Source organism: Muscardinus avellanarius, assembly GCF_963383645.1.
Source record: "Muscardinus avellanarius genome assembly, chromosome: 3".
Classification (NCBI taxonomy): domain Eukaryota; kingdom Metazoa; phylum Chordata; class Mammalia; order Rodentia; family Gliridae; genus Muscardinus; species Muscardinus avellanarius.
Window position 1 is genome coordinate 18,914,983 of NC_137788.1, and position 12,043 is coordinate 18,927,025.

Sequence of the window (12,043 nt, forward strand, 5' to 3'; positions counted from 1 at the left end):
TCACTAGGCAAGTCTCCTGCACTTCTGTCCCTGGGGCTGGAGCTCTGGTGCAGTGGGGGATGCTCCTCCTGCGGCTGGCTGCTCTGGAAGCGCCTCAGCTTCTGCCTCTCAGCAGGACAGACCTCGCAGTGAGATCGTCACCACAGACCACCCTTGCTGGCACTTTTCACCCCAAAAATAAGCTACCTAGCCAGGCGTGATGACACACACTTGTAATCCCAGTACTTGGGAGGCTGAGACAAGATGATCATGTTTTGCGGAACAGCCTCAGCTACTTAGTAAAGTCCTCTGCAACTTAGTGAGAGAGACCTTGTTTCAAAATAAAGAATAAAAAATAATGCTGGGGATATAACTCAGAGGTAGAATGCCCCTGGGTTAGATGTATAGAAGAAATAAGTAGGTAGAAAGGAGACAGGAAGGAAAAGTAAAAATATAACTTAAATATAAGAACCTGGAGTTGAAATGCTTCAGCCTCTAGTCCACAAACCAGTTCTCTTTCCCAGGCCTGACTCTCCCATAAATTCTTGGGAAACCTGTAGATCCTAGAGTTAACAATATTTCCAAGAAAACCTATAATTTAGGATATCCCAGCTTATCCGTCAATCAACTATGAGGACCCCAATCAACCCAAGACCATCTACCCTAAGAGTGACTAGACCACAGACCATTAGGAAGCGCCTCGGGACTACTGGACTGAGCTCATCCACCCTAAGGCCGCCAGACCACCTGCCCACCATAAACCGCCTTGGGACTACCGGACTGAGCTCATCCTCGCATACCGTCTCTTGCCCACCCCTCACGAAAGTGCCCTATAAGAAGAGAACCCTGAACTCCCCAAAATGCCTTCCTTATCTTGAGGGGCCCGCATTTCTCTCTTGAATGTGTATTTCCTCCCCTTTTCCCCAAATAAACCTCTGTCCATGTCTCTAACTGGCACCCGCTGAAATTCTTTTCTGTCACGTTAGCCAAAGACCCTGCAAATCCTGAGTTCCTGAGCTGAAAGCTCACCCCAACAGGTTCAATCTCCAGTAACAACAACAACAACAACAACAACAACAAAAAAAAAAAAAAAAAAAAGAGGAAGAAAGAGAGGAAGGAAGAAAACCGCCAAGCTTGATGGTTCTCACTTGTAACCCCAGCATTCGGGAGGCTGAGACAGGAGGATCGCGGTTCAAGGACAGCCTCAGCTACTTAGTGAGGCCCTTTGCAACTCAGTGAGACCATGTTTCAAAATAAAGAATAAAAAAATAGGGGTAAGGGTATAGTTCAGAGGTAGAATGCCCCTGGTTTCCATCCCTATTACCACCACCAAAAAAAAGAAAGAAAGAAAGAAAGAAAGAAAGAAAGAAGAAAGAGAAGAAAGAAGAAAGAAGAAAAGAAAGGGAAAAAAGGGAGAAAGAGAGGGAGGAGGAAAGAAAAGTTTTTGATATTGGATTGACCAGGTTTAAGTTCTATGTGTGTGGCTTTGGGTAAACTGCTTAACCTTACCTCCCTGACCCTCAGCTTTATCATCTATTAACTGGGAGTAATACTACTTTTGACTTCATTGGGGTTGTGATGAGAAGTTAGTAAGGTAATGCACATTAATTGCTGAGTACAAGCTGGGCAGGCTGGCACCCACCTGTAACTCCAGTACTTGGGAGGCTGAGACAGGAGGCTCTCACTTTAGAGGACAGGCTCATCAGCTTAGCGAGACTCTTAGTAATCTAGTAAGACCCTGTTTCAAAATAAAAAATAAAAAAGGAAGAGGGGCGAAGTGGTGCATGCTTGTAATCCCAGGACTTGGGAGGCTCAGACTGGAGGATTGCAGGTTTGAGGACAGGCTCATCAACCTAGTGAGACCCTGTTTCAAAGTAAAAATAATAATTTAAAAAATAGCTCTGGGGATGTAGTAAGAGGTAGAACTGCCCCTGAGTTCAATCCCCGGTAACACACACACACACACACACACACACACACACACACACACACACAGCGCTTAATAAGTGTTCATACTTCCTGTATATGTCTTTTTTTTGGGAGGTGGTACTGGCGATGGAACCCAGGGGCATTCCACCTCTAAGCTATACCCCCAGGCCTATATTATTCTATTATCTGGAAACAGGGTCTCACTAAGTTGCTGCGGCTGGCTGCAAACCTGGGATCCTCCTGTCTCAGTCTCCCAAGTATTGGGATTAAAAACTTGTGCCACCATGCCCGGCTTCTTCCTGTTATTATCTAATGAGCGATACTTTGTAATACGCAAAAGGTCATACTTTTGAATTGCCTAAGCAATACTTATAACAAAATAAAGATACACCAGTCAAGCCAAGATGGTATAAAAATTTGTTATTCCTTACTTTGAAACAGGTACTCACTAAGTTGCAGAGAGCCTCACAAGTTGAGGAGGCTGCCGTGAATCTGTAATCCTCAGGTCTCAGCCTCCCAAGTACTGGGATTACTAGTGTGTGCCACCACGCCCGGCCTGTGAAACTGATTTTAAAGACCAGCATGGGACAGGCAGAAGCTATACCAGATGTCCTGAGGACGGTTCTGGTTTAGTGTCTGCTCTCCGGTTCTGAACTGTGTGGGCACTTGGTAAATATGAATGAGCTGGAGCTAAACTGAGATGGTGCCAGGAGACAGGGACATGTTAAAAGCCTCAACAGTCCTCATCCGAAGGCCAACTGACTAACCTGATGGCAGGAAACCTGGTGCAGCCAGATGGCAGGATGGAGATCCTAACAGCCTAGGCAACAGTCAGTCTGTATCTCCTCTGCACGTGTCACCTTTTAGGGAGGAGACAACACAGACACAGTTCCAGCAGTGGACACAAATAGCTTTCAGGTTTCCTTTTTCTTTTCTGTTTTTTTTTTTTGTTTGTTTTGTTTTGTTTTTGTTTGTGGTACTGGGGTTCCTGGAAACCCTTCTACCTCCAGGTTACACTCCCAGATACCTATTTTTTATATTTTTATTTGGAAACAGGGTCTCTTAAGCCAGCGAGGCTGGCTTCGAATCTCCTGTCTCAGCCTCCCAAGTGCAGGGATTACAAGCATGCGCCACCACGCCTGGCTTTTTCTTTTGTTTTTTTTATACTGCAGGTTGAACTCAGGGCTTTCTACCTCTGAGCTACACTTCCAGCCCTCTTTTAAATGTTTAAATAGAGTCTCACTAAATTGCTGAGTATCTTGCTAAGTTGCTGAGGCTGGCCTTGAACCTGCTATCCCCCTGTCTTAGCCTCCTAAGTACTGGGATCAGAGATGAACACCACCATATCAGGCTTGTGGTTTTCAGTTGTGTGTGTATTTGTACATTACTAGGTTTGAATCCAGAAGCATTCTATTTTTGAGCTATAACCCAGCCCTATTTTATTTTTTATTTTTGAAACAGGGTCTAAATTACGAAGGGCTGGGCCAAATTTCTGAGGGTGGCCCTGAATTTTCACTCCTCCTGTCTCAGCCTCCCAAATGCTGTAGCTTTAAGGTGTATTCAGTTTTATTTTTTTTTGGGGGGGGAAAGATACCAGGGATTGAACCCAGAGGCATGCTACCTTTAAGCTACACCCCAAGCCCTATTTTTTTTTTTTTTTTTTTGTGGTACTGGGGTTCCTGGAAGCCCTTCTACCTCTGGGCTACACTCCCAGACCTATTTTATATTTTTGAAACAGGGTCTCTTAAGCCAGCTCGGCTGGCTTCGAACCTGCGCGATCCTCCTGTCTCTGCCTCCTAAGTGCGGGGATTACAAGCGTGCGCCACCACGCCCGGCCCCAAGCCCTATTTTTAACCCTATCTTGAAACAGGGTCTCAATAAATTGCAGGTCTTTACTAAATAGCTGAGGTTGACAGAGAACCTGTGATTCTCCTGTCTCGGGCTCCTAAGCACTGGGATTACAAGTGTGGAGCAACTTGCCCAGCCTCTCAAGTGTTTTTAAAAAGAGTAACAAAATCAGAGCAATGGAGAGTATGGATTGAAAGGACAGGTTGGAAGCAGAAGGGGCAGTTACTTGAGAAAAATGAAAATTAAGAAAAATAAAGAATTAGAAAAACAAATGCTCAGATTGAAACCATATGTCCGTTTTATAAACCATTATATTTTTAAAAAATTGAGAGGTCCTTTTTTGAGGTTAAAGTCTTAAACCTATTTAAATATAGCATAGTTATCTGGCTGGATGTCCAAGTGAGATTTTTGAATTTTGGAAAAATAGATTATACTTTCACTAAGATAGCAGTTGACTTACCATGTATATCTAATTTGAATATGATTTTAACACTAGAAAGTCCCTATGCTCAAAAATATCTCTTCCTTTTACCAAATTACACGAACAAATTGTGTCTTTAGTGATGCAGTGATTTTTCTTAAGAGTCATGGCCAAAAGAACATAGGGGTTGGGTTGGATTGGGAGGGGAATGGGTTTCATAAAATATTAGCATATGAGCCCGGCGTGGTGGTGCACGCTTGTAATCCCAGCATTTGGGAGGCTGAAACCGAGGATCGTGGTTCGCTGACAGCCTCAGCTACTTGGTGAGGCCGCCCCTAACTTAGTGAGAGACCCAGTTTCAAAATAAAGAATAAAAAAATAGGCCAAAGGGTGTAGCCCGGAGGTTGAATACCCCCGGGTTCCATCCTCAGACCCGCAACAAACAAACAAATGACCCCCCCAAATTAGCAATATATACATGGTATAAGGAAATTTTTTTTTTTTTTTTTTTTGGTGGTACTGGGGGTGGAATCCAGAGGTTTTCTACCTCCAGGCTATACTCCCAGACCTTTTCTATATTTTATTTGGAAACAGGGTCTCACTAAGTTGCTGAGAGCCTCACTAAGTAGCTGAGGCTGGCTTCGAACCTGTGCGATCCTCCTGTCTCAGCCTCCCAAGCACGGGGATTACAAGCGTGCGCCACCACGCCCGGCTTAAGGAAAATTTTTATATATTCTATTATCTAGAGATATACACACAAAGACACACACGAACTGGGTATAAAGTGATGAGATTTATTTAGTGACAATTTAGCTCCAAATTATTACTTTTTCTGGTACTGGGGATTGAACCCGGGGGGTTCTACCTCAGAATTACATCTCTAGACCTTATTTTTTATTCTGAAACAGGGTCTAAGTTGCTGAAGCTGGCCTTAAACCCAGGATTTTCCTGTCTCTGCCTCCCAAGTACTAGGAGTACAGGCGCGCGTCACCAGGCCCGGTTCAAATTGTGTGTGTGTGTGCGTGTGCGTGCGTGTGTGTGTGTGTGTGTGTACTGGGAATGAAACCCAGGCATTCTATCTCCGACCTACACCCTCAGCCTGATTTTTTTACTCATTTGAAACCGGGTCTCACTGAGTTGCAGAGGGCCTCGCTAAGTAGCTGAGGCTGTCCGCGAACCGCGGTCCTCCGGTCTCAGCCTCCTGAATGCTGCGATTACAAGCGTGCGCCACCACGCCCGGCTGGTGTTCACTCTTAAAACATTAATTTTGGGTTAAATATTTACAAGTAAATTGCCCTTTCCGCCTACACTTTGCTGAGATGAATCTCCTGGGTTTTTTCTTTCCACTTAGAAACGAGCCTGGGAAGTTGGTCAGGGCGCGGATCTTACCGGGGGGACGGGGGCCCCCGCAGAACCTGCCGAGTTTCCTCCTCTTGTAAACACCGACTAAACGCCGGGCGAGCCTAGACGGGGAGCCGCGCCCGCCCGCAGCCAGCCGCGCGGCCCCGAGCGCCTCCCCGGCCTCGGCGGCGCCGACTCCCGACAGGCTCCTCCCACGGGATTTCAAACCCGGCGCCCCGCCCCGCCCCGCCCGCCTGCCCAGCAACAGGCGGCGGCCGGCTTCTCATTGGCCCGGCCCGCGCCGCCGCGCTCTGATTGGCCGCGGGCCCCAGCCTAGCTCCTGCGCTCGCCGCCGCCTCCATTTTGTCGGTAGAGGCAGGAGGAGGTCGGTCCGGAGACGCAGGGCGGCCCCAGCTAGCTCGTCGGCGCTCTTGGCTTCGCTCGATCCGCGCCTCAGCGCTCCCTGGGAGGGGGGGGAGGCCTCGACGTCGGGAGGGAGCCGCCGCCGCCGCAGTCGGAGCTCGAAGTCGGTGAGTGGCGGCGGGCGGCCATGTTGGCGGCCGCGCTCCCCATTGTTGGGGAGCGGCGAGCGCGGGCCCGGGGCTCGAGGGGCAGGCCCGCGGCGGCCCCCGGCCCGGCTGGCGACTGCCCGGGGCCCTGGCCCGCCTGGGGAGGGAGGGGGCCGCTTGGGAACTGGCTTCTTGGACCGTGAAATGGGAAGGAAAGCACGGCCGGCTGTTTGCGTACGTGCATGGTGGTTGTGGCTCGTGGACACAAGTTACGAGGAGTCATAACCCAAGGGAGCGCTTTACACGACGTAGACAACATTGGAAAAGACGGCTTCGTGGAGACGGTTATGTGGTGTCCAGAAAACTGGAAAGTTCGGATGGAATTTTATTAATTTTTGCGGTGCTGGGGATGGAACCTAGCCCCCAGCGCACTCCAGGCAAGCGCTTTGCCACCGAGCGACGCGGCCCCCACCTCCGAGTAGGACTTTAAAACATGAAATCTTTAGAAAATCGGTTTCAAACCATTTCCTGGTATGTGGCTGTAAAGGCTAAGGCCTGCTACTTTGACTTGACATTTAGGTCCCGATTTTGGGAGAATTGAAAGGTCTTTTCTAGGGAAAAAGATAAAAAACGAAAGTGGTTACAGAATTTCAGAAACTTCCCCCAAATTACCCAGGATTTGGATGAAAAGAGCTTTAAATAGATGGCGGTTGTGAGGTCAGTGAAAGCCAATTTGTTTTCTAGAAAACTTTTCAGGAAGTAGCCATTCTTTACAGTTATTTTTGTGGTGAATCTAAATTATGATTTTCTCCTGTGATTTTGAATTAATGAAGTAATCTTTACTTTTCTAGCTAGGACTTCTCTCAAACTTTGTGTGCTGAGGAGACTCAGATGTTGACCTCAGCTCCTAGGCTGAACTCAGCAGATCGGCCCATGAAAACTTCTGTATTGAGACAAAGGAAAGGATCCGTCAGAAAGCAACACCTATTATCCTGGGCTTGGCAGCAAGGAAGAAGACAGGTGGTGGAGATCCTGCAATCTGAAAAGCAGACTGAAAGGTATTTGCACTGGAGATGGTTTAAACCAGGGGGCATTCTACTTCTGAACTACACTCCCATCCCTACTTTCTTATTTTGAAACAGGGTCTTGCTAAGTTGAAGCTGGCTTTGAACCTGAAGTCTTCTTGTCTGAGCCTAAGTATTCACCCTATCCCAGGGGCATTCTACCTCCAAGCTACACCACCTCACCCTGTTTTATTATGTACATTTGTGTATACGTATGTGGTACCTCTTGAGCTGTACCAAGTCTTTTTTTCTCTTTTTTGTGGTACTGGGATTAACCCAGGAACGTTCTAGCTCTGAGGTACACCCCTAGCCCTATTTTTTATTTAGTTTGAAACCGGGTCTTACCAAGTTGCAGAGGGTTTAAGTAGTTGAGACTGTCCTCGAACCTGCCATCCTCCTGTCTTAGCCTACCAAGTACTGGGATTTGTTTTTTGCTTGGAAATAGGATCTCCACTAGGTTCCTGAAAGTTTAGTCTCGAGCCTGTGATCCTCTTGTCTTAGCCTCACAAGTACTGGGATTAGAGGCATTAGCCACCATGCCTGGCCTAAACTATGTTTTAGTATTCAGATTTGTGGGCAATCTAATTTTCCATAGGAAAGGTAATACAGGCTGTGCATGTAGTGAAGTCGAATAGCTTGCTTTTAGTTTTAAGTTAAATTAGCTGGATAACCCGATTTTTTAATCTTGTTCAAGTTTCTGGAATTAGAAGTCAGGGCTTTAAGATTCTTAAAGATTCTTAAATGCTTGAGTTTTTCTTACTGGAATTTTACTAGTATGTTTCCATTTATTTAACAGGTGACAAGAAGTTGAAGATGGGTGGTGGAGAGAGGTTTAACATTCCAGCCCCTCAATCTAGAAATACTAGTAAAAACCAACAGCAGCTTAACAGACAGAAGACCAAGGATCAGAATTCCCAGATGAAGATTGTTCATAAGAAAAAAGAAAGAGGACATGGTTATAACTCTTCAGCAGCTGCATGGCAGGCCATGCAAAATGGGGGGAAGAACAAAAATTTTCCAAATAATCCAAATTGGAACTCTAGTTTATCAAGTTCCAGCCTACTTTTTAAGTCTCAAACTAATCAGAATTATGCTGGAGCCAAATTTAGTGAGCCACCATCACCAAGTGTTCTTCCTAAACCACCAAGCCACTGGGTTCCTGTTTCCTTTAATCCTTCAGACAAGGAAATAATGACATTTCAACTTAAAACATTACTTAAAGTACAGGTATAAAGTACCTCCTAAAATTAGCTATGTTTACAAATAGTCAATTTGTCTGAAACAAATTCACTGTGGAATTAATCTCTTGTGTACAACTGCTAATTAACGTAAATATTAATCTGACTTCATCTCATTGTGTTGTACACTGTGATGTAATGGTAGTTACCAGTGCAACTTAAAAATAACTAAATAATTGATACTTCATAGTGTTCTCAACTCAGTAACTTTTATGTGAAACGAAGTTTAGATTTGGGGAATGATAAATGAATCAGCTTTTTCTATTGTTTACTGGGGGAATATACTAATGTAAGATTCATGGATCAATGAGTAGATGTAGAGAATTAAGATTGTGAATGTCTAGCTGAGACTAGGATTGAAAACGAGGTGGACATTTACATGTTTAATATCCTAGAAACAGCCAAACTAGTAATATGCCAACAACTTAATGCACTGCCAAAAGAAAATGTGAATTTTTAATGAATTTACTAAATTGTGTGGTGGTTAATGTGTAAAGGGTTCTTGGGGGTTATTCGGATGAAGCGCAGTACACCCCAATGGCCCTGTTTTAAAACAATGGACAGGCATCTGCCAACAGATGCATAAAAATATTTTTTTATAGTAGTATTGAAGATCACTCAGTAGCTTTCAAATACATTTTTTGTATCACAGCACTGCACAAGCTATTCAAATAGTGGCCTGGCCTCATCCCCACAAAAAGTGGGGAGTTATAATGTGAAAGTTTTTAAGTACTTAGGGAAGAAGAGCCATGTAAATACATGTAATAAACTTGTAGCATATGTAAAGTTTTCTTGGCCTTTACCCTAAAGAAAAAAAAATAGAATATTTTAGTATGAATTTGCTGAATGTAAGACCATAGACTGTTTTTTATACTATGGCCTAATTTTAAAGGTCCAAAATTGTTTTTAAAGTTTGCCCTCGTGCTAAAGTGCCAGTGTATGTGTCATAATTGATTTGGTTGTAAACTATATTTCAGAGGAAATCCTCAGTTTTGTATTAGAACTAAAATGGTTTAAGCTGCTAGAACATTTAATATTTAGAGATGTAAAATGCAGTACAGGATTCCTTTACCTTTTAATATTTTCAATCCAAAGATTCATTTTGGCTTTGGCTTTCATCAGTTTCTCCAAAGCAATGATAGAAAGTGTTTGGTGCCAGTAATTTTTTTTTTTCTTTTTTTTGGTCATGAATAAGTGCAATCCCCAGGGGGCACTTATGCAAAAGGTATAACCTCTTGCATAACACCCAATACATGTTTTACCAACCTAAGGACAAAGGCCAAATATAAGCAAACCTGATAGTAAATCAGGAGTTTATGGCCCACTTAAAAAACTTTGTTAATTGCCCTCTTTTCTAATTTGGCACTTTTTTGATGTTTTCAAGAGATTAGCTCAAATTTTATTTCCCTAAATTCAGATTAATATTCCCCAAGTCTATGTATTCTAAAGACAAAACTTATGTACTACTTGTACAGGAAATGAATTTGAAACATGAAATTTAAAAATAAAATGTTTTCTCCCTAGTGGCTTGTTTCATATTTATTGAGTAAAACAGGTTTATTCAGAACTGGCAAGGACCTTAAGTGTGACTTATCCAAGGGGACCCTATGTTTTAGTGTAGTTTATGTGAACACTGGTGATAAGGACTGCCAAATTCTTTACTGTATTGGAATTTTACTAGGTTGAACAACCAAAATAATACACTAGATTTCTAGTTTCATGATTCAAGCAAACTTGTGTTGAGAATGGAAGGAGTAGGAAAGGTTCTCAACCAAGAGTTAGTGGATGACCTGATATGGATTACCGGATCGCATACTTAAGAAAGTGGGCCAATGCAAACTCCCCCAATTTCTGAGAGTCCAAAAAATAGTTGGTGTAGAACCTCTTGTGCTCAATTCAGTTTGATGGTAGTGTACATGTATGAATCGAGATCTAAAACCCATTCCTGAAGCTTGTCTTGTGGTACTGGGGATTGGACACCAGGGTCATTTTACCTTAAGCTACACCCCCAGGCCCTATTCCTTTATTTCAGAACAGGGTCACACTAAGTTGCAGAGGGCCTCATTCAGTAGCTGAGGCTGGCTGTAAACCTGTGACCCTCCCTTTTCAGCCTCCCAAGTACTGGGATTACAAGTGTGTACACAACCACGCCCGGCTCTACCGCTTCAAAGTTTAGCAAAAAATTTCCCATTTTATCTGCATTCTCACAGGCAGAAACTTTTTAAATACAACCCTAAAACCGCTCACATGTCTACCACAGAGGTCATAAAACTTATAAAGAGCAAAATCTAAAGGAAAAAAAAAAAAACAAGAATTTTTTTTGTGGCTCCTAGACCAGTTTATTTCACTCTTCAGCATTCAAAGAAATGTGATCTGCAAAAAAACTAAATACAAAGGCCTTTTACTTCTTTACAAACTACTGTTAGTTCAATGAAATGAATTTACATGCCTCACTTTTTATTCCAAAAAAGAAATCTCCATCTTTAACACACGGGTGAATTGGCTTGACAAACACAAACATCATGAATGTAGTAACACTGTAGGAGGGGCAGAGGAAAAGACCGGAAGAGCCTTTTCCATGACTAGCACAATGTCTTACAGATGTCAACAGCTGAAGAAGAGTTGCTTACTTTACCTACTAAGTCATCACTATTGAAAATGAGATTCGTACACTCCCGGGACTTGTAGAAGCCTCGATGGTCCTCATTAAAATGTCTTTAGATTATTCCCAATCATTGCTCAAGTCACAGCCTTCCCATTTAAAGTTAATATCTGGACTCTAAACAGGAACGTGGTCAAAATGGAATACAATGGAAAGCCAGGTTGCAACGAGTCTCTTGGGACACAAGATCCAGAAAAGTTATCCATTTGTCAACAATGTTGTGACAAATAGGTATAAAAAAAAAATGTGTATCACATGGCAGGTACTCCATACATGACAACTCTCATCTGTAAAGTGGGAACATTACCCATTTCCCAGGATTTCTGGATTAAATAATATCTGAAAAGCATATGGTTTGGCACAGTAAGTGCTTAATATGACAGCTTTCAATATATATATGGAAAATAACCACAGGGACACATTGTAACAATTCATTATAATTCAATAGCTGCCCAAACTGCATGGGCCTTTTCCGATTTACCACATTTAAAATGTAGAGAACTACCGAAGTACTGATATTGTAGTAATAAATGAACACAATATTTTCTAGCAAAAAAAACCCCAGACTAGTAAAGCAAAAACCTAATATATGTAGTCACCAATTTTTTTTTAAAAAATCGCAACCAAACATGCAACCTTAATTTTATTTCTTGGAACGTTTTAATTTAAAAAGGAAATGGAGAAGGGAGGTAGGACAGAAAACCTATGAACCACACAGAATACATGAAATCTTCTACCCGTAAGAACCACCAATTCAATGCTAAGGATAAAACTATGTAAAGGTATAAAATAAAATTTGCAATTAAATCTATAATCTTTGCTCTGAGCAAACTCTAGTTTCCATTATGTCAATTTTATTATTTCATTGAAAACAGTCAAAAAATTTTAGTAGGGATAATACTTCCAATTTTATACCTCCCTTCAGTTATCCATATTCTACTATATCTTCAGAATTGTTATATAGGCTTAAATTGGATTTTCAGATTTTAGATGAATAGCTTTACACAAACTTTAAGTATGTGTTAAAAATGACAAATTAAATGTGATGGAAT

General features: G+C 42.8%; 1 protein-coding gene across 1 annotated transcript; it reads left to right on the top strand.

Moving 5' to 3' along the window:
- Nucleotides 1-7,904: 7,904 nt before the first annotated feature.
- On the top strand, nt 7,905-8,481 carry PNRC2 (proline rich nuclear receptor coactivator 2; the record flags this gene model as incomplete). Its single annotated transcript, XM_080692145.1, has 1 exon — nt 7,905-8,481. The coding sequence occupies one exon, from the start codon at nt 7,905-7,907 to the stop codon at nt 8,322-8,324; it is 420 nt and encodes a 139-aa protein (XP_080548271.1). The 3' UTR covers nt 8,325-8,481.
- Between the last annotated feature and the right edge of the window lie 3,562 nt (nt 8,482-12,043).